This window comes from Chironomus tepperi, unplaced genomic scaffold (assembly GCF_022539635.2).
Source record: "Chironomus tepperi strain 1889 unplaced genomic scaffold, CSIRO-AGI_Ctep_v1 contig_424, whole genome shotgun sequence".
In the NCBI taxonomy this organism is placed as follows: Eukaryota; Metazoa; Arthropoda; class Insecta; order Diptera; family Chironomidae; genus Chironomus; species Chironomus tepperi.
Window position 1 is genome coordinate 342,446 of NW_027226546.1, and position 22,969 is coordinate 365,414.

A 22,969-nucleotide genomic window follows, 5' to 3' on the forward strand; every position below is an offset into this window, starting at 1 on the left:
GCTTAACGTATTTTTGATTTTTGAAAATTTCCGCGGGAAAATAACAAAAAAATTTATTTTAAAAACTTTGTAATTAACAGGAAATACAGCAAATAGACATCAAATAATAGGATAAGGAACATTATAAACATCATTAGGACATGAAGCAATGACAACAGAAGGAATTGTGGGAAGGTAGGCAGTAAATTATTCAGTGATCATCCCTTCGTTAGTTGTGAAAAAAAGAAGGAAAAAAATAAGTTTAATAAATAATAGAAAATCATACATTTTAGTCATTAATTAGATTTTAAAGAATTATGTGGTGCAGTTAATACTATTATTAAAGTGAGATCAAATAGTTAAAATTAAAGGTTTTATTCAAATCTCTATGTAAATGTGAAAAAAGAATTTCTACGTCGGATATTGTCTGTAAAATTAACAAATTAGTGAAATTAATGCCTGTGCTATTAAGATAATTACTCTTAATGATCACAGTGATATTTGTTGTAATAACAAGTTCAGGTTTTTCCTAAAAATGATAAGGAAAATTTGATTAAAAAGAATTAATATAAAAAAAAGTTGATTGACGATTCTTTTTTTTTGCTTTCGTGGATATTTCTCATTTCATTTTCTTATTAGTGTATTATGTGTACCTTTTATGTACGTAAGAATAATTCAATTATACTGAGTGTTTTTATTTCGGAACGCTTGTAAGAAACTTATCAGAATTGTTGTTAACTCGACTACCTTAAAAAGTATCATTTGGTATCTCAATTTGATCCATATTAGGCACAAAGAAGTCACCTGTAACACCTTTTGACATTAATCAAATAAGAAAGCTGTGATTCATGCAATTTGGCTGAGCCGGTTTTGTTCACTTAGTTCTTCTTATTTTTACATTTTATTTTATTCTTTATGCTCTTCGTGCTTTCGGCAAACAACATTAATATTTGGTTCACATAAGATTGCACATAATCTCATATAATTTTAACGGTGCTAGATTGTAAGCACCTAACTAACTTAAAAGCAACAAAACAGTATTTTTATTTTGTGTGGAGGTCATGGAAACAAGAGTTTTGAATGAAGCATTTTATCAGATCTTATTATAAAGTCACATCTTAATTTTAATTAACCTTGTGCATCTAATTCTTATACTTTTTCGGTAATTGTGTCGTGGCTTGGCTTGGACATAAAGGAAGTTTGAATGAGAACTGAAAAAATTTCATACATCAACCTGCACCAACAAGATAATAAAGCATCAATGTCTGGCTATTCAAGAATGTTTCGCGGCAAGCTGCGGATGAGTACATGCCGTATAATTCTCATAACATCATTAGCATGGCTTCTTATCGACGTAATATTAATTATGAAATATTCAGACGGATTAAATGGAGGAATTTTTAGAAAATCTAGACATAATGAGGTGAGTTAATTAATTCCTGACAATTTTCATTCATTAAAACACATTTGCTGTCATGCGGGTTATCGTGACTTTAAAATCTGCTTAACGCCCTCAACAAAGGCCATTATTTATTACTCGATCCGACGACTATCGCTAGGCTTAGAATTCGAAAGTGAAAGCAGATTGAAAGGAAAAACTATTTTGTTGCTGTATATGCTTTATTTTTCGTAAACCATGCATTGAAAAATTTGTACCATCATTAATTACTACAAAATACAACATGCGTACTTCTGTAGGAATTATTATGAAATATAATGTATACAGCTTGTTTTATTTATATACTCTATGTTTATGCAGCGAAAAATGCTTTTTTTTTTGATGACTCGGTTCAAGTGTGCGGTAGTGATTTTTAAGCATTATGTTAAAACAATTAAACAGTGCAACGAATTTTTTTAGCTTTAATTTATTATACCTAAGTTTAATGCCTTGCTTAATTTCCCTTAAAATCATTGATAAATATCCAATTATGGCTTAGGAAAGAGTTATGATAGCAAATTGCTGCCAAGCCACATGTTTGTTTGGTGCATTGTCCGCATTTTAGACGTCATTTGCTGCTTATTGACTCATTCTGCCAGTTTGACTTCCTTCTAATACAATTCAAACAATTTTTTATTGTCGGAACTAGCTATAAAAGTTATAATTCTTTTGTATCAAATTTCTGTCTGGAACATCTTATTGACGTGTGATGTTTATCATCTAATTTGCATATTTGTGTTCTACATTTTTCTGTAGCTTATCGTTGCTAACTTAAATAGGAAGTTAAAATTAAAATTTAAGAATGTGCTAATTTTTTGGAATTTTGACCGTTATTTTTTGAATTTTTGAAAAAACATAATTTTCAAAAATCTCAAAACCGTTATTCTTTTGAATATTTTTTGACAGTTAAATTCAAATTATAATTTTTAATCAATAATTTCCGTCTTATGTCAATAAATGCGCTTTTAGTCAGTCACTACCAACTTCATCTATACCAAAAAAATTATTTATAGCACAAGAATAAATTGTTGTACATGTGAGTTGATTTATTTGAAAGATATCGATGGGGTATTTGCTCGATTTTGCAATTAAATGAATTTTAAAATTCAGGTTTATTAGGCAGAGAGACCTGTTGCTTCATACACACATTTCATGAACATAAACAAGTAGCAAAAAAAGGAAAGAAATGTTTGAAATATTTAAAACAATAAGCATTTCTTTTAAAATCACACGCATGACGCCTTTTCACTATTTATTTCATTTTTCCATTTCTATTCCGGTTACTTTTCCACATCATTTTCCCGTCTATAGCAGAAAAATACTGTGTCTTTGTTTCCACAGCCTACTGCTGATAAGTTAAACGCCATCGACGAAGATCCAATTGTCAACGACGAAGAAATTGACACAAATTTTAACAATGTCGATCACGATTTTAATAATGATGATGAAGGCATACACATATCGAAGACATATCGATCGACAGATGTACGAAAATGGAGGCCAGCGCCAGTCGTGCGTGAAAATGTTGGAAAGCCTGGAGAAATGGGAAAGCCAGTTAAAATGAAGCCCTATCAACAAGAGGAAATGAAAGAGAAATTTAAAGAAAATCAATTTAATTTATTAGCTAGTGATATGATATGGTTGAATCGATCATTAGCTGATGTGAGGCATAAAGAGTAAGTTTTACCTTAATTATTAAATCTATTACATTAATGAACTCATCTTTAATTCCAGCTGTCGAACAAAAAATTACCCCAACAAATTGCCAACAACAAGTATAGTTATAGTTTTTCATAATGAAGCTTGGTCCACATTGCTGCGAACAATTTGGAGTGTCATAAATCGTTCACCACGACCATTATTAAAAGAAATTATTTTAGTAGATGATGCTAGTGAAAGAGACTTTTTGGGTGAAAAATTAGAGGAATATGTTAAGACACTTCCAGTATCGACATATGGTAATTGTTCATCACATCATCATATACAAATTTTACTACCTTTTTATTAATTAACAGTTCTTCGAACGGGTAAAAGATCTGGTTTAATTAGAGCTCGTTTGCTTGGTGCTGCAGCTGTTAAAGGACAAGTTATTACTTTCTTAGATGCTCATTGTGAGGTAATTTTCACTTTTTATCTTATCTAATAAATTAGTGTTGTTAAAATGCGTTATCAATTACAGTGTACTGAAGGATGGCTGGAACCATTATTGGCTAGAATAGCACTCGATAGAAAAACAGTCGTATGTCCAATTATCGATGTCATTAGTGACGAAACATTTGAATATGTCACAGCGTCTGATCAAACATGGGGAGGATTTAATTGGAAACTTAATTTCCGATGGTATCGAGTTCCTTCTCGTGAAATGACACGTCGTAATAACGACAGAACTGCTCCATTAAGAACACCAACTATGGTGAGTTGAAATTTTAATTTTTAACGGCTAAACAAATTTCAAAATTGGTTCAGTCATTAAGAAGTTCATTTCATTTCAGTTCAATAAATTTGAATTTCAAATAATCGTTAAATTTTATTTTCTAGGCTGGTGGATTATTTTCAATTGATAAAGAGTATTTCTATGAAATCGGATCATATGATGAAGGAATGGACATTTGGGGTAAGTTTATTAAACATTTTAATTAGCAATAACTTAATAAAATATAATTTTAGGTGGAGAAAACTTGGAAATGAGTTTTCGTGTAAGTATCAATGTTTAATTAAATTTTAAGATCACTTTTAAATCTTTAGGCAAAATACAAAATAGATATGGCAATGCGGTGGAATATTGGAGATCGCTCCTTGCAGTCATGTTGGACATGTATTCAGGGACAAAAGTCCATATACATTCCCTGGCGGCGTTGCAAATATTGTCCTTAAAAATGCTGCTCGTGTCGCTGAAGTCTGGCTTGACGAATGGAAAGAATTTTACTATGCAATGAGTCCAGGTATTTTGCAACAAGTCCTTCGTTGACGTAAATTAGCTACTAACTGTCATTGCCATAAAATCAGATCTTTATTAACATTTTAACTGACATAATAATTATTTTAAGCACCTAACAGCTCATTAATTAATAAAATAATCATTTTGTTTCTCTCCTTGTGCTTTCTATGCTTGCATTCATTCATACTTAATCATACATTAATACATAATCAAGGTTTGGATGTGTGGTGGCTCGCTCGAAATTGTCCCATGCTCTAGAGTGGTAGATATTATTTTCCCTACTAATATATATTAATTAATACATTTATCATAAAATAACATAACATGCTAATTAATTGATTAACCTGCTTTTGTGTGTATGTATAAAAAAGGGACATGTATTTCGTAAAAGTACCCCATATACGTTTCCTGGTGGTACGTCATTAATCGTCAATAAGAATAATGCTCGTTTGGTTGAAGTATGGCTTGATGAGTGGAAAGAATTTTATTACAATATTAATCCTGGTAATTAATTTCACTTACATTAATCTACTCATTATTATTATTATTGTTTTATGTTAACAAAATTAACCAAAATTTGTGACTAACTCCTGAAAATTTGTACTAAAATTAATTAATATTTCTTCAATTAGGTGCGAGAAAGACATCAGCTGGCGATGTTTCAGGACGATTAGCTATGAGAGAGCGACTTAAGTGCAAGAGCTTCAGATGGTATCTTGAGAATATTTATCCAGAAAGTCAAATGCCTTTGGATTATTATTTCTTGGGAGAGGTACGTCCATTATTCAGCACATTTTCAAATTTTATTAATAACATGAAATTTCACAAATAGATTCGAAATGTCGAGAGCCAAAATTGTTTAGACACAATGGGTCATAAGTCTGGAGAAAAGGTCGGAAGTAGTTATTGTCACGGATTGGGCGGAAATCAAGTTTTCGCTTACACAAAACGTCAGCAGATCATGTCAGATGATAATTGTTTAGACGCATCAAATGCTCACGGTCCAGTTAATTTAGTGAGATGTCATGGAATGGGCGGTAATCAAGAATGGAGTTATGATGAGACTGTAAGACATTTTGACAATTTTAACGGTTTTAGAGAATTTGAATATTTTTAATCCTAGGATTTAAGTTAACTCTTCGGATTAAAAATTTAAACCTCACAATTTTTGGAATGATTTGATGAAAACAACTTTAATTAAATTTTAGGAGCTTACAATTAAGCATGTAAATTCAGGAAACTGCTTGACTCGACCGACAAGAGAAGATCCGTCAACGCCACTGCTCAGACCATGTAATTATTCAAAGGGTCAGCAATGGCTCATGCAATCTAAGTTCAAATGGCAATCAAAAAAAGGCACAGATGACGAAGAACGAAGATAGGGTTTAATAAAACTAGCCAATATGGATTGAGTGTATTTATTTTCACATACGTTCCCAACAACCACAACACAATATAATGTAAATTATTTATGATTTACAGACAAGATGAAAAAAGAAGTTCGTTTAGTTGACTAGATTTATATATTATATACAAAAAAAAAATATTATAAAATAATAATAATATTTACAAAATACGATTTCCATTAGACAATCAGTTATTTTTGTGCAACACTTTAGATTAGATAGATTGTGAAGAAAATTAATGTAAAATCGCATGTGAGAAGATAACAAGAAAAAGGATGAGCATAGAATAGAAGAGAATATTCTTCGCAGACCTAAATGTGATCAAACTATAATTAAAAAAATATGAAGAAGATGAGAATAGGACCTTTATTTAGTTACTTTGATGATGAATTATTTTTGTCTCTTTTTTACTTTAAATTAGCTACTATAATTATATTTTTATTATTATTAAATTACCTCGATGAGTTATAAACTTGAAAGCATTTCTTTAGTATAAATTGCATATCCTGAAAATGCAAAGCACAAAACAATTAATGGAACAATTTTTGACATCAAAATAAAAAATGAAAATAAGAATGTGAATGAATGTATAACTTAGAGATTAATGCATACTGTATGCTGAAAAAAAAATCAAAAAAAAAATGGAGATCATCGCACCTAGTTAATAAGTAGGAATCAAATTAAATAATATTGAATATTAAAATAATATCTTTTTTGACGTACTATGTGCCAGATAGGATCACATTTGGCAACGAAAGGACAACACTTTCAATGCATTCATTTCCAAGCTCTATCAGACATCATCATAAGTTAGCTAAAAGTCTCCTAAAAGGAGTATTTAATTGCATTTTTGCCATGCAGAAATTTGTCATGAATTTAACGACTTTTTAAAATTTAAATTTTTAACGGATTTTTAAAATTCAAATTTTATGAAATTTCTCAATCAAGCAACAGTTTTTACTCAGAACAAATTAATTTATTTAATAGACTTTTGAGCTCTGATCGCCAATTTTCCATAACTCAGACTCAATACTACAGCACATCTAGCCGGAACTAATGACAAAAAGCGATTCCTGCATGGCAAAAATGCTCCAAAACCAAGACATTGTAAATACTTAAAAACAGAACAAAAAAATCATTATCATTAGTACAGAGAATTTTCTATATATCTGGTGTAGGTGCAATCTTTTTACTTTTTCATATCCTTCGAATCATTAATGATTTTTCTTCAATTAAAAAAAAAGTGAAAAATTATTTAAATAAAACGTAATTAAGATGACGTATAATTGGAAGATTTAACATAAACTCGCCATTAATTTATATAAAAAAGAAAGATATTAATGAGAAGAAAAATTGTTTTTCATTTGCTTAAAGTAATTTAAAAAATAAAAACTTTTTATAAATAAGAATCAACTGGAGTTTATCCTGTAAAGTTTTCAGATATCAACACAAGACTAGGACACACTTTTTGGAACTTAATTGAAATTCAATTAACTTTTATTCATCAGATGTTGGATTGATGGTAAATGGAATTTAAGTTAAAAACACATTTTAGTTCATTTCTCTCAAACGTCTGACTGCTGAGCGTACTGTTGCGGCTGCTGTTGTTGAATATACCCATGCTCCGCCAGCAACTACTCGTTTACATCTCTTACAGCTCCAGATTCCAACGCAGGTACGTTTCATTGCGTCCTTGCCGCAAAAACTGCATGTGTACTTGCCGTGCTGTGAAATTTCAATTTTTTTCACCATTTTTCTCAATGATGCACCATAACGAGTACCGTATTTTCCAACAATTCCGACCTTCTTTGTACGCTTTGCCTAAAATAATCACACAAGAAACATATTGGATGTTATTAGTAAAGTTTAATTAAATAGATTGAATATGGATGTTATTATTATAATTTAATTAAATGACAACTCACCATTTTTATAAAATGTTAGGATCAAATGATCTTCCTGTATGGAATAGAAAATAGATATCAACAATAAGTCTCTGTAAATATTTTAACCTAGAAACAGTCTAAAAATTAAATTATTTAATTTTTCGACCATAAACTACATTTCTGCATGAATTCTGTAAGTGATTCCAATGACTGCACATATTGCACACAAGATTCACTATAATTCACTTAAGAAATCACGCTGTAACTATATTTAATTAATAAAATTTTAGAAACAAACCTTTGACGAATGGAAAAAAATTCAGAAAGGAAGAATTCAAAAATTTTGTCACAAACGTTCATTGTGCAAGTGGAAATTTAAAAAAAATTTGACCGTTATTTTTTTGAGATACATTTTGTTTTTTATTTCACATTAAATCCATTCCATACAAATAATTTCATTAAAAACTTGTGCTACATCGAGAGATTTTTCATTTATTATTGTTGATAATATTGATTATTCATGTTACAATCAAATATTCAGCATATAGATACGATAAACGATTTAATTTGACCACTTTGTATTACTCCAGAATCCATCAAAGTCGTCCGGTACGTCATCACTGTTACTATCGTAATTAATCTTCTCATCTTTATTATCTCCAAAAACATTCAAGTTGCTGCCTATCATGTCAATCGGATTTGTGTTTTGCATGTATAATGGTCTGGCCGATTGATAGTAGGGTGATGTTTTTCCATTACGCATTTTTAAGTGCTGCCTTAATCTGCATAAAAGAGAGAGAAAGAGAGATGACAAAAATTTATGTAAATTGCAGCATTAGCATTTATTATGTATCTTATGAAGTGTGAATGACTCCTTGATTTCCTTGTCAAATTATTAAATTACTACGGAATTAAAGTTGTCTTGAATTTTGGGGGATGTGAGTAGTCTTAATCTTAAATCTTACTTTAATCCTAGGATTTAACTTAAATGCTAGAATATTGAATCTTGGAACTCTTTTACTCCTCTAATTCAATTTAATTAAGTTTTAATTGATGTAATTTGAGCAAAGTTTCCAAAAGTTGGACTTCACAGGATATTTGGAGCTTTTAATTCCAAGATTCATCTTAATCTCAAGAATTATTTAAATCCTACGATTTAAGTTAATCCAAATTTTGAATGCTATTCAATTTAGGTACCTAATCCAAATTAAAAGACTCAGTTCAAACTGAACGACGCAAAAAGGACATTGGGGATGTAAAGCTTTTATCCAAAAGCCAATATCAATGTTAAAGTTTATCAAAAAAGGACATCAATAGTAATTAATAACTAATTAAAAATTCAATTTTACCTGTCATTGTAGAGTCGCTGTTTGTAAGGATTATCAACTCCATAATCATTTAAAAAGCTGTTACTCCAATAGTCTCGTGCGAGGTATGGTTGAGCATTTTTTTCATCTATAAAAAATCATCTCATTAAATATTAACAAGACATATCATGTTGAGAGGAAAGGTAGCAAGCGTATGTCAATAACATATATGATTTATGTTTTTCAGATGAAAAACAGCATTACCTTTAATTGGTTGGTTGCTCCAATTTGACGCAGTTGAGTCGTCAAGGAACATAAACACTAAAATTCCCACTACAATATAGCACTTCATACTTTTAAGCCTTAACTCTTGCCTTTTTTATTTCGATTTTAATAACTTGAAAGAAAATTTACAACTGAAAATATTGTATGATATACATTTCCTTTTATATCCTTGCTGCTTGTTGCTGCACAATTTTCAATTTTCATAAAATACATTTAAAAAATATTAACGGTTTTGAAAAATTTGAATTAATTTCGAAATGTTGACATTCCCAAAGAGAATTTCAAAATTCTTTATTTTCATCTAAATTTAAATTTTAATTAATTTTTACGTATTATCTAAATTATTTAAAAAGCTTAAAGTGTAAGTGATAGTGAAAATCTACTGTAATTAATCAATGGATGTTATTAGGTGAGTCATAATTTCGTTATCTATGAAAAATTTATTTAAAGAATTTTTTTATCGCAAAGAAAAACAAATATATGTGGCAATATTGGACATAAAAATAGATCCAGTGTCAACTGCAATCTAATATATCTTCATTTCTTTGTAGCATTCAACTAGAAACAGCATTATTAGAGGATGATTGCTCAGTGAATGAAATTTATGCAATATGTAAAGGAAAACATACATTTCCGGAATTTCTACGTGCAGATTTGTGGACATGTTGTTTAGTGACTCATAAGACAGATGCTTTATCACATTTTGACGAAATTTATGACTTACCATTTCAAAAACTTTTGAGACAAGATTGTCAAAATTTTATCGACACTTTGGGTAATGATGAAGGAGATAAAATCTCAATATTGAGTGATATCGAGGCTATTTTGACTTTCTATTGTAAGAATCGTAACTTAAAATATGAATCAAATAATGGATGGATTGAGACACTTATGCCGATTTTATCACTTAAACTTAAACGAACCGAAATTTATAATATATTTGAGGCAATACGAGATACATTTATTCCAAAAGACAACATAAAACATGGAAATGTTTATCATGTATTTCGCTTATTGATTTTATATCATGATCCTGAATTATGTGCAGTGCTGGATACTTGCAAAATTACACCCGATATGTATGCAAATCAATGGTTCCAATCACTTTTTGCCTCAACTTGTCAGCTATCTGTTGTCCTATCAATTTGGGATTTATATTTTCAACAGAGCGATCCATTCCTTGTTTTCTTTCTCAGTCTCATAATGCTGGTCAATAGACGTGATGAAATCATCGGAATGAGAAAAGATGACAAATCATCACTAATTAAATTTCTTTCAAATATGCCGTGCGAATTAGAAGCTGATGACGTTGTGGATTTCTGTTCATTAGCACAATTTTATTCAAGTAGAACGCCTTCATCATTCAAGTCTGAAATGCTTAATCAGTTATTTGGACAACAGACAAATGTTGAGGAACCAATTATTATTTCACAGGCCTTATGCTTGCCAGTTTCCGTCTATGAATTAATTGAGAATACGTCAACATCCAAAGAAGGTGCAGTTCGATTTTTCCTTGTTGATTGTAGACCTGTTGAGCAGTATAATAGTGGACATTTAGCGACAGCTTTTCATCTAGACTCCAATTTAATGTTAACAGAGCCGACGTCATTTCAAACGGCTGTACAAGGCTTATTGAGAGCTCAACGAAGTGCTATAGATGCAAATGCTAGCGGTGAGCATTTATGCTTCCTAGGATCAGGCAGAATTGAAGAAGATCAGTATACGCACATGATTATAGCATTTTTCCTTCAAAAGAGCACTCAATATGTGTCAATATTAAGTGGTGGATATGCTGCAATACATGATTACTTTGGTGACGGAATGTTTGATTGTCTCGAAGATCATGACTTTACCAGATGCTTAGTGTGCAACAGAACTGGAGCTGTGAATAGAAATCAAGGTAGTAATTTATTTCATAGACATTCAATTGCGACAAGTAGTCCACAATCACAAATAAAAGACGATAAACAGCAAAAACCACAACAGCAACAAAAGCAGCAATTTGATTTATTTAGTAAATTATCGTCCGCAATGAAAACGAAAACGTCTGACGTAAAATCGAAATTATTTGATTATATAGCACATCCAGCAACAAATAGTAATGTGCCACAAAAACAGGAGGAAGTGACCGAGCGACATGTGTCGATGAATGAGAAAAATGGCAAACGTTACAGGAATTTAGCACCAGTTTTTGGAATAGATGAAGATTATGATCACGTCGGTGAAAATAATGAATTTTCATCATCAGATGAAGTTGACTCGAATCGAGTAAATATTCAGGAATACATTAAGAGCATTCCGGAATTAATACAGTCTTTCAAATGCCAAGAAGTGCAAATTAACGGTGCTATGTATGATAGTTATTTGATTTTAACAAAGAAACGAATCGAAGTGATACGAGATCTTGAGAATGGAATGGGAAAGGTCTCAATTAAACGTCCATTGTCAAATATTGTTAAAATTACAGCCAAAAAACGATATCGTGACTTAATTACATTCAAATATGGAGCTCATGATGAAAATGGTGAAAATTTGATAATTACAGGTGAGTCAACAATCTAGCATGTGTCGACGATTGTTATTTATTTATTATTAAAGCGTATGCACTAATCAAAATGTTTTTTTCCTCTTTTTTCTTCATTTCGTGTCATGTATAGATATGGATAGATTCTTAATTCCAAATTCACAAGAAGCAACAAAAATCATTTCCAAATATATTTTACAACAATTATAAAGCTAAATTAAATGTTGGATGAGAATTTTAACGGTCGTTTTAGATTTGAAAATTTTAACGGTCATATTTTAAATTCAAAAAGTTTCGTTAAATTTTTGTAACGGTCATTTCAAATTTGAAAAAATTGCACAGTTTTTCGTTAAAATTTCAAACGGTCGATTTTAATTTTGAAATATATTTTGCATAATTTTTGAATTTGAAAAATCCGTTAATTAGTCAAAGAAAATTTCAACGATATTGCTGAGTTTGAAATATATTGCAACATAATTTTCAAATTTCAAAAGTCCGCTAAATTGTCAACAACCAGATAATAATATATTATTGCATAAAAAAGATTTAAAATTAATATTTAAAATTAAAGTACTTGATTCTTTATTTCTGTTTTAGTATTAAATGCATTATTTAAAGAATATCCATAGAATGAACTTATTTTTATTGTTATGTCATGACTCATGAAAATTTAAAAAGAAAAATAAATAATAATGATAATAATAATGCTATGAAGGAGGATGTCATTCATTTTTCTGCTGTATTACACCACAAGACAATATGAGTAAGCAGGAAATAACGGCCGTAAAAATTTAAATAAGCCTAGATGCGAATCGCAGGCACAACAGAAGTAGAAAGGAAAAATCGTTGACGAAACGCGAATTTTTTTTTGCACAAAAGTTAATCTTTTATTTAAAAATAATTTAGTTAAACTGAGTTTGGCGACTGAATTTATGTCAAAAAAATACAGAAGTGCCATAGAAGTTTAATTTAAATATCGAGTACAATTTGATTTGTAACATCAATTAATACTAAATTTGCCAGGTATTTGTCGTCAATAACTTTTGACTTTTTTTTCTTCAACTTCTATTATTATTATTTTTTTTGTATTTAAATTATTTCCATTTCCTGATCGTATCGAGCAGTTTAAGTGTTTAACATACATGTATTCATAATTATTAATGAATGAATTTGGGACAATCGCTCAAGTGTTTTATTTTATTTTGATGTGTTTGTTAATGTTTGCCAAAAACTCGTGATTTTTTATGTGAGTGTGAGGTCTCTTTTTTGGGGGGTTTCTTTGACACCTGTTTATTTTTCAAGTATACGCAAGCTCATCATCTCAATATCTCGCGAAAATAAGAGAAAAAAAATAAAATAAAAATAAATAACTAGGATAGAGTTGATCATATGTTATTGTCGTACGCGCATTTCATTCACATGTACCATTGTGCTGATAAAATCCGGTATTAATAGATTGCAAAATCTAGCGTTCGAAGAATTTAGTTTCAAAAAAGAGTTTAAGAAATAACGGTTAAAAAATATTTGAAAATTAACGGTCAAAAAATATTTGAAAAAAATTTCAAAATTGAATTCCAAAAACCGATTCAAAATTTGACATTTGAATTTAATCCGTTGAAACGGTTAGTTAGAATCAGTTCAGTTTGTCATAATTTAGACCAAAGTCAAAGTGCAGACAAAAGTGGAATAAGGTTGTGCTAAAATAAAGAAGAAGTGTGTAGAAGAAATAAATAAATTTATTTACACATAATACTGTTGCTGAAATCTCCACATCACATTGTACTAACTATTATTATTATTTCTTTTTTTCTTGCTTCTTCTCCATGTCTCAAAACATTACAGACAGACAGAGAGTTCACTCGACTTATACAGAAGTAGCAACAGCAGTAAATAATATTGCCATTAAATATTAATAAATAAAAAAAGAGAAAACAAAACAATTGTCAAGAGCATGAAGACTGATTGGAATGAAACATTTAAATTTGAGGAGCAAGAAATCGACTTGGAACAGCTGACAACAGCAAATAGTGATATAAATGGAAGCATTGAATCGTTATCAGGTAAGTTTATTCAGTGATGAGACACAAAAGTTTCATTATCATAATATGACATTATTTTTTTTTGTCATGGCTCCTCTTATTCGTTACGTGATTGATATCAAAAAAAACAACATGCTTATCTTAATGCCTCTGGATACAGAAAAGAAGAATCTAGTAGAAAAGTCTACATTTACTTAGGAATGAATGACAAAAGGGCATTTTCTTTCTTTTTGTTGCCGCATAGTATCAAGTGAAACTTAAATGTGATTATTGGCATTGAACTCGTATTTAATCCATTAATGGTTGGGAATAATTCATTGAATTGGAATTTTTTAGTTTTAATTTGGTTTTAATTACCTATTTTATTGACTTTTTAGACTTTGAGTTGTTGTTGTTTTGGAATTCCGGGTAATTTCTAGGGTTAAATTTTTAATCCTTGGGTTTAAATTTACATAATCCTTGGAATTGTTTGACCCAGTTAGCTTTGATTTTCTAAATTCAAAAATTGGAATCCCGACATTCAAAATTTAATCTGAATTGTTTTAATCCTTAGATTTAATTTTAATCCGAGCATGCGAACCATTGGATTAAGATACTTATTTGCGAACTGCCTAGCTTAATCCTCGAACAAATTTTCTAAACTTCAATGTCAATGCCTGCTAATTACACTTAATCCACCAACTTTATCGCAATCTAATCAAAATTTACCTTGAATGCCATAGTCAGTTCTAGTCACCCAAAGTGTATTCAGCAGTACCTCGCTAGGTAAATGCACTAAAACAAAGTGCACGAAGAAGCACAAAAGAAAAATCACTTTTAATGACAGATTTACGAGCTAAACATATGTTTGCTGCATGCGGATGAATTTATTCAAGCTTGCAATTTGAAATAGTTAAACAATGACTGGTTGTGCATGCATACCTGGAATAATCGGTATTGAATGTTTATAAACACAAAATCATGACACTGTCGAATCGTGATTCTTTTTTTTTTGCTAGATCAATGCCTAAATGACCTTCAAATCATTCGATTTTTCCTCTCTTCTATCACGTGTAAGTTCATCGCGAGTCAGACCTTTTTTTATTTCCATATATTCTCTTTTTTCCACTTTTTTTATTATATTTATACTCATATGAATATTTATAGTCAAAACAAGACGCGCGATCAAGTTGTTTTGTGATATGAGACTCGAACTTCGATTATACATGCACTGGTCGTTTATGTATATTATGTATACAATTCAGGCAAATTCCCTACTGTCGCTAATTACTTATTATAAAATATGATTCAATTACACAACAATCATCAACAAGTTTCCTATTTCATGCAAGATATTCTAGATTATTTTTGTGCCTTATTGTTCAGCGTGTGGGATTTCTTCAATATTTAATTAGATTTGAGATTTCACGCAGTTCCTTACAATGTTGACATCTTTATTGACCAATTAGACGCACAGGTAGCACAGACACGCTTGTTGTTCATTGATTAAGTTTTATCTCATTAATAAACCACAAAAACGTGTCGGCCACAAAGTCTAACAAGAATAAGAAGTTATAATGAATAATGATAAGCATGAGAACATCTGTCGGCTATTAAAGACCGGTTTGGTTCAACATCCAGAGATTCATAAGAATGCTTAAATTCGTAATCGAATACAAAAGAAATGATGAATTTATATTCCTTGATACTTGATATGAATAAGCTTCGTAGAAATGAGAATGCATTGCTGATATCCGCAAAAAAAATATTAAGTAATCGATTCTCTCTCCCGCTCAATTTTCTAGAGTCGAAAACTTCCAGTTAAAACTTATAAATCTAGTTATGTCTCACTCAATTAATGATACAGACTAACTAAATGAGAACAATATTGTTCAGCGTCGCTTATTCTTTCAATTAATTTGCACATTTCTGTGTATGATGTTTTGTTCCGCAAATATCTAGCTATCACTACCCAAATGGAACAGATTATGAATACGAATCACGAATAAACGCAATGAACAGCAATTTTCGTAATAAAAAAATGCGCCGTATTAATTGTTATAATTCTGGATATAACCAGTCATAAAGAAATAACGTTGATGTCACATTTTTTGTAGGCGGATGAGATTGTTCACATATTAAGGGATTTCTGATTTTCGGGGAAATTACACTTTGTATTATTTGTGTGATAACACATGATTTTGATGAAATTCTACTCGTAATCTTGCATCATTCTGATTCTCATTAACTGCTGGCTGTTTTGCGCATTACAGTTTCTTTGTTTTGCCGGCTTTTTTGATTGAAGTGTACTGAACTGGAATTAAATGAGTCTTTATGAACAGACAAGTTGTTCAGTAATTCTTAGTTCGTTTCTTTTCATTTCATTTTTCAATCTTCAAAAATTCGTTAGAATTCAAATTTTGCAGGGGAAAATTATTTTTTGACGATTTATCAAAATTTGAATTTTTGAAAAACGTTAGAAAATTTCAAAAAAATTTAAAATTCAAACTTTTGATATCCGGTAAATTTTAAATTTTTGAAAGCCATTGAAGTTCAAGTTTTTGAATGTTGCTGATTTTCAAATTTTTGAAATCCGTTAAATCTAAAAAATTTGAACAGAGTTTCATTTCAAATTTTTGAAAGTCGTTAATATTCAAATCTCCTGAATCCGTTTAATTTACAATGTCTAGACTTTCTCCACAGAATAAAACCTTCGATTTGTTTCATGAATAATTTCATTAAATAATCCACTTAAAAATCAGAAACAATTAAAATACGTTTAAAATCAATTCTCCCAATTGACAATTCATTTATTCTCTTAAGGACAAACTTTCAAAATTCTCTTAATAAGCATCATTTGGCATACATTTGTCGCGTGTTCCTTAGTCATATTCTCAGAGAAAATCTGCGAAGAAGAAATTTATATTTTTTAAAATATTCTCACTCATAAAACAGAAGGCAAAATCACGTGAATTTTTATAAATACAAGTCATACGTCGTCGACATTCATCAGTTCAAGTTGTTATTTCAAGCAGATCGTTTCGTGCGAACGAAGAGAAAAATAATTTAAAAAGTTGATTACTTATTGTCATTTTAAAGAAGACAAAAGGCTTACATTGTTATCCAAAGTGAACAGGCTATATATACAGCAGAGGAAAAATAAGATTAATTACTATTTAAAAATATAAATATTCAAACAATAGTCAATCACTTCAGTTATTATTAATAATAAAGTAAGTACGCAAGCATAGAAAAGAAAAATATGTGTCAATCAATTTAAAATAATAGATTAAATAAGATTAATTAATTTAAATTTAAATCCATTTCATCTACAGCTACCGGAACAAGCTTCAATATGTCATTGGTCGGAGTACGTTCAGCACCATTCTTATTAAGTGATTATTGCTCATCGATACGAAGTGTGAGCGTATCATCATCGTTATCAGACATGGCATCTAGTTCATATGACTTGTCATCAGACACACTTAATCTCGAAGACTTAAAGGCTCAATTGGGTCAAAGCTGTTTAAGCTGTGGCGTTTGTTGGACAGATGATCATTTTTCATTTGATTGTGCTGAATGCGGTGGATATGCAATTACAAAACCATGCCCCAAATGCGATGGATCATGCGGAAATGTCTGGACGAGAGATTTCTCAATGGTAAATATTTTGCATACATGTGGCTACATTTGTTGAAATAATAATGACATATGATATTTATTTTATTCTAACTATAGACTCATACTTATCGTACTGCAAAGTGGAATGGCACCTGTAAATACTATGGTAATCCATTTGAGACACGTCCTGCAGAATCGTCAATTACTTTCATAAATCCTTCAACAACATCATGTAGTATGAGCCATTTTTATCCCAACGATTTGTGTCGACGTCTAGAGAAGTTGCACGTTCAGAGTTAAATTATATGGATGTCCATAAATAATAATCTTATAGATCCATTGTATAAAGGCATCATCAGTCATTTTTTTTTTTAATTAATTAGATAAAATTTTATTATTTAAATCTGGTTAAACCAGAATGAAAAAGTACTTTTTGCATATAACATGTAATGTAATATTTTCTGTGAGGTTTAAGATAAGAAAGGGAGTCGTTAGCAAGTGACATCCATCATGATTGACGTAAAACATTGAATTTACTTAAGATTCCTTGAAAAAACATTGGATATTATCTTGATTTGAGGATTAAACATTGGATTTAATTTTAATCCCAGGATTAAACAAAATTTGAATGTTTTTGGACTTTCTTGAACTCAAAATCCAATGTTTTGATAGCTTTTGAGCCTAAAAATCCAATGTTTTGAAGGCTTTTGAGCCTAAAAATTCAATGTTTTAATGGCTTTTGAGCCAAAAATCCAATGTTTTGATGGTTTTTGAGCCTAAAAATTCAATGTTTTGATGGCTTTTGAGCCCAAAAATCCAATGTTTTGATGAATGTCATTTACAAACGAGCCCCTTAATTAGACAAAAGAGTTTAAAACATTTTTTGAAAGAGAATCGACAGGGATCAAAAAAATTTTGTTTCCATCATTATTATTGCAAAAGATATAAAAAAGTCCTTAATTAAACAAATGCAAAAAATCGTGAAAAAAAATGTGATATGTATTCGAAGACACAAAAGAAATTTTTAAATATCTTAAATAAATTTTCTACATAATTGTATATTTTTCGAATCTCTACGCATTTAAGAAAAGAGAAAATTTATTATTAATTATACTAGAATTATTCATAAAAAGTTTTTTTTAGTCTTTTTCTGCATCAAAGTGAATTTTTCTTTCAATTTTTGTTTCTTTTGTTAATTAATTTAAAATCTCCCTTAAATTTCATGTACTTTATTAGTTTTTTTTTTGTTTTTTTACAAAAAAAAAATTTAATTTTAAAGATTTAAATTTTCATTTATAATGATAAATTTTGAAAATTTTCACACAATGGAAATGACGAATACTTAATTTTTAAATAAATTAAAAAGTTCTTTAAGTTTTAGAAAAAAAGAAGAATGTTGTTTTAATTGATTCAATCAAGAGTTTAACAATGTAAGTTAATTAAATAATCAAATGCAGGAAGGACGCGAATGCTTTGCAATTCAATCTGATCAGCTCGGATGCCATATTTTGCATTTTGACTGTTATTTTCAGATTTTAACGGTCATTTCAAATTCAAATGAACTGAACTGAAATGAACCAAATAATTACTGAACAGTTTTGAATTATTCAAATTAACGGTTTTTTCAAGTAAACCCAAGGATTTAAGATCCAAGATTATACTTGGATTTGGACTAGTCTCTAAATTAAGGATGCAGCTTAGTAGTACGTTCATGCAGAGTTCCAATTACAACCCCACAATGCATTACAAAGATAGCAATAATCCTTGGATTAAGACATCCGTCTGAATGTTTATGACGGTTGATTGATTAATGCTTGATTAATTAGAGTACTTCCTGAATTTACTCATCCATCACAAAGCTCATTTGCTTTTTTTTTGCAAAGAATGCGTTCATAAAATATTATGACATAAAAAACACGTTTAACAAAACGACAGTACAAAAAAAAACAATAAAAGTGGAAATGGTAACAAATAAAATGCTGTATAAAATTATCATCGTAACGATAATTGATCATAATAATTAGGCCATTTTTTCTATCCTCATTTCCTACAAGTTCCAATATTCTATGATATTAGCATCGCGTAAACATCGTTAACATTATTATTTTATCTTAATCAAAAATTCAGTAAGTGAAGGAAATGAAGACTGCAAGTTGAGCAACTTTTTTCTAATATTTTTCTGACATAATCATGACAAAGAGAGCTGACCATCCAGTAAATGGATAACATCCCATTCCCTTTCCTTGATCACTATATTGCTCCCATATGTATCCCGTCAATTTGTATTGTTTAAGGACATTTGTCACAACATTATTACGTAATTCAGTATAAACTTCTTTGGCTTGGGTCGCATAAGGACCTTGTTGATGCATATAATAATAAAGACTTCTAAGCGCCAGATAATTAATGTTGATCCAAATCTGTCCGCGCCAATATGGAGGATCGTGCTCCGTATTGCGTTTCATGTATAGTGGAGATGATTTTGCTAACGACCTCAATCCATAATTCGTCCATATTAAATCCGGATCTCTTATTTTTGTCAATGTTGTGCCAAGTATTGGATTGTGTGGCTCAATAATTTGCAATAAAAATGGAAACAGGTTTACATAGCCGAATGTCGTATCAACAAGTTTTAATTCAGGATGGCCATATACCACACGAATCTTATCAAGAACTTGAGGTCTATCGTAAGGACTCTTATTTGGATTTGGCGGTGGTGGAGGTGGTCTTTTGAGTGATACGGAATCTGTGTGCAATCCATAATCAGCAAAGGATTTTGATTTTGATGAATAATGCTGACTTTGAAGGAGTTGATTGTCAGTTAAGAACTCATAAGTTTCTTCGTACTTTTCGACATTCTTGCCTAACATGTTTCCTATTTGAACCATGACACTTGATGCCAATGCTATCCAACATCTTAAATCAACATGTCTCTCAGAATCTGTTGGATGTGATGATCTTGGAAAGTCATCAAGACCAGATGTTAATGTTTTTGGATTTAATTCATGGATGCTGTTTTCTTGACGTCCTCTCCATCTATAAGTTCCTAAAATCTCACCACGTTGCGTTGTGTTAAACCACTGGAACCATGCATGTAAACGTGGATATAATCTTTCAAGGACAGCTAAACGCTTCCTTTTAAGCATTTCCTCTAAATAATTATCAAGCATGTGCTTAAGTGTGATGAAGAATGTAGGAGGATTGGCATTCGTATTGTGTTGAACGACAAATTGTTCAGGAACTTTAGCAAGTGCTTCAACGCCCAAAATTTGCTCTCTCGGAATCCATCCTTCGATGTTAATCAAGTCAAACCAATGACTAATGATGTCTAATTCAATGTCGAGATCCCACGTTGAGATTAATAGGCCATGAAATCCTTCGTCCCATAGGAAACCTGAAATATAGAATCGAAGGACATTAAGTAATTTTAGACACGTCAGCTATAAAGCAATACAAACCTCTCGGAAAGAATGAACGAGAAGGAACAGCAGTCAACAAAGCTGCTTTCCAGTATGGAACAGGACCTTTATTATGAACGCTTTGAACTTTTGAAGAACCATAGAAGTATCCGATACTTCCAAGCATATTAGAAAGTGCTGCTTCAGCTGCCTTAATTTCCTCGTCATTATATCCTTTCTGCTTCAATTGAAAAACGTCTGAAAATCTCGTATGAAATTCTGTGCTTTTCTTTGCTAATAATTTCGTATAATCGTCCGCTATGGGTAGTGGAATCAGGTCTTCTGTGTAGGAGCTAGTATTTGGTTGACTTTGGAAGGTAATATCTAACGTAAATGGAAGTTCAACGTTTAATTGCAAAGCAACAAAATTTGGTTTGGTCTAAAAATAGAACATAATTTTAATAATAGCTATTAGACATGCTTATAGGTAATTTACGTACCGTTTCATCGAGTGTATCACCGGCTAAAATAATGAATTTTTGTTTCGTAACTTTATCGCTGGCCAGACGCAAATTTGATAAAACTGTTTCTTTTAAGTATTGCAAGCTCGGTGCAACAGTACTAAGGAACGACTGCTTTATAATTTTGCCTCTGGTATTATGCAAGTTGACTTTGAAGTTGCCGAGATTCTTTGAATCACCTTCAATGCCATACATATTCTCATAAGTTGCTTTCAAATTTCCTTCCGTTTTCTCGTCCAAAGCAGCATACCAAATTAAGGACATTGGATCTGTTCGATTTGGATTCTTTGGTTGGACATTAATTCGTGCTGTCCATTCACCGCCGAATTTGTTTGTATAGAATTTGATGAAGGAAGTAGTTATGAGATAATCGTCGTCGTGTATTTCTTGAATACCGAAATTCTTTCCATCATGTTGTGTCCATCCGTACTTTTTTAAACCATCTTCCAATTTACACCAATGTCTAATACCATCGCCATTCTGTTTAAGCATATGAGGGAAATACCACATCAGACCGAAAACAACTGAATGTGGATCTCTAGTTTTAAGACCAAAATACGTGTTGGCACGATACGTATTCCAGTATGTTTCTGAATCTGGATCTTTTGGTACGATTCTCTTCTCATCAATCGGTGTATTTACTCTCGTTTCCTAAAATATACATTAATTAAATACTTTATAACCAATCAATAAATCTGCCTGGATCTTACCAAATATCCAATATACACGAAATACATCACAACCCCTATGCTTGCGATTCCAACAGCAACATACCACGACGAAAGGGACATCATCTTCTTTCGGGCTGGCGAGCCTTGATTATTATGTGTATTTGATGTATTGCTATTTTTTTCTGATGACGAGTTAGTTGAATTTTGTTTCGAGGAATTTTCATGTTGATTGATGTGTTTTCTATTTCTGACCTGTTTAATAATATGCAATTATGTAAAATATATGTTATTTGATTGAAGATGACGTGTTATTATATCTGTTTACCATTTAATTTAATTTTTTCCGACCTACGATGAATTTTCGCTTTTGATAAGAATTTTTGTTATTGGGCAATTCCAAAAATCATTTTGCAATTCTTTTGCACAAATTTGGATTGATGATTTTACTAGAATTGTTTGATATTTTGATGCAGAAACGATTCATTGCTGCTATAATTAAAGTAAATGGTTGCTTTTCTGTTTTTACGGGTTTAGATTTGATCAAAATTGTTCAAAATGTTACAACGAGCTTTTGAAATTCAAATATCATTTTTGTTTGGATCAATATATATATATGTGGTCCAATATTTATGTATACGAACTTTTAAAATTTTCAAAGTGTTGGTAATTTTCAAAATTTTTTTTTGTATGACCACATTTATATATTGATGTGGTCATACAGTGACCGTTAAATTTTTGAAAATTACCAACACTATTATGTGTATTTTACCGGAGAAAAATATGACCACATATATAAATATTGGTTTGGATTTGAAGCAGCGACATGGATTAGCCAAAAATTCAAAAAAATATCAGTCGTTTAAGAATGTTAAATTCATTCTAAAACAGTAATTCACAAAAATGCACTTAATTCTGTTAATCTCTTAATACCCTGAAATATTCTTGTAGATAAAAAGAATTCCTAAACATGAAAAGAC

At 30.6% G+C, this 22,969-nt stretch overlaps 5 protein-coding genes across 8 annotated transcripts; 3 read left to right on the forward strand and 2 right to left on the reverse strand.

Annotated features, from left to right (window-relative positions):
* Positions 1–97: 97 nt before the first annotated feature.
* Pgant5 (polypeptide N-acetylgalactosaminyltransferase 5) lies at positions 98–7,079 on the forward strand. Of its 4 annotated transcripts, XM_070649442.1 has the most exons (13): positions 195–324; positions 1,175–1,402; positions 2,729–3,093; positions 3,152–3,375; positions 3,433–3,533; positions 3,597–3,830; positions 3,956–4,031; positions 4,085–4,113; positions 4,570–4,617; positions 4,727–4,859; positions 4,988–5,127; positions 5,188–5,421; positions 5,564–7,079. In XM_070649442.1, the coding sequence occupies exons 2-13, from the start codon at positions 1,184–1,186 to the stop codon at positions 5,735–5,737; spliced, it is 1,977 nt and encodes a 658-aa protein (XP_070505543.1). In that variant the 5' UTR covers positions 195–324; positions 1,175–1,183; the 3' UTR covers positions 5,738–7,079. The 4 variants fall into 4 exon arrangements, with proteins under 4 accessions (XP_070505542.1, XP_070505543.1, XP_070505541.1 ...); XM_070649441.1 differs by lacking the exons at positions 195–324; positions 4,570–4,617; positions 4,727–4,859 and adding exons at positions 98–174; positions 4,179–4,359; XM_070649440.1 differs by lacking the exons at positions 4,570–4,617; positions 4,727–4,859 and adding an exon at positions 4,179–4,359.
* Positions 7,080–8,097: 1,018 nt separating this feature from the next.
* On the reverse strand, positions 8,098–9,389 carry LOC139097549 (uncharacterized). The gene is made up of 3 exons (XM_070649426.1): positions 9,219–9,389; positions 8,997–9,102; positions 8,098–8,429 (listed from the first exon to the last, which is right to left on the reverse strand). Exons 1-3 carry the CDS (start codon positions 9,304–9,306, stop codon positions 8,210–8,212), a joined length of 414 nt encoding a protein of 137 aa, XP_070505527.1. The 5' UTR covers positions 9,307–9,389; the 3' UTR covers positions 8,098–8,209.
* Positions 9,390–9,506: 117 nt separating this feature from the next.
* Positions 9,507–12,415, forward strand: TBC1D23 (TBC1 domain family member 23). The gene is made up of 3 exons (XM_070649437.1): positions 9,507–9,648; positions 9,791–11,784; positions 11,897–12,415. Exons 1-3 carry the CDS (start codon positions 9,635–9,637, stop codon positions 11,971–11,973), a joined length of 2,085 nt encoding a protein of 694 aa, XP_070505538.1. The 5' UTR covers positions 9,507–9,634; the 3' UTR covers positions 11,974–12,415.
* Positions 12,416–12,584: 169 nt separating this feature from the next.
* On the forward strand, positions 12,585–18,624 carry Pino (protein pinocchio). Its single transcript, XM_070649439.1, has 4 exons — positions 12,585–12,786; positions 13,606–13,823; positions 17,117–17,442; positions 17,520–18,624. The coding sequence occupies exons 2-4, from the start codon at positions 13,715–13,717 to the stop codon at positions 17,700–17,702; spliced, it is 618 nt and encodes a 205-aa protein (XP_070505540.1). The 5' UTR covers positions 12,585–12,786; positions 13,606–13,714; the 3' UTR covers positions 17,703–18,624.
* Position 18,625: 1 nt separating this feature from the next.
* Positions 18,626–22,410, reverse strand: GCS1 (mannosyl-oligosaccharide glucosidase). The gene is made up of 5 exons (XM_070649436.1): positions 22,318–22,410; positions 22,032–22,244; positions 21,301–21,972; positions 20,861–21,239; positions 18,626–20,796 (listed from the first exon to the last, which is right to left on the reverse strand). Exons 1-5 carry the CDS (start codon positions 22,318–22,320, stop codon positions 19,571–19,573), a joined length of 2,493 nt encoding a protein of 830 aa, XP_070505537.1. The 5' UTR covers positions 22,321–22,410; the 3' UTR covers positions 18,626–19,570.
* Between the last annotated feature and the right edge of the window lie 559 nt (positions 22,411–22,969).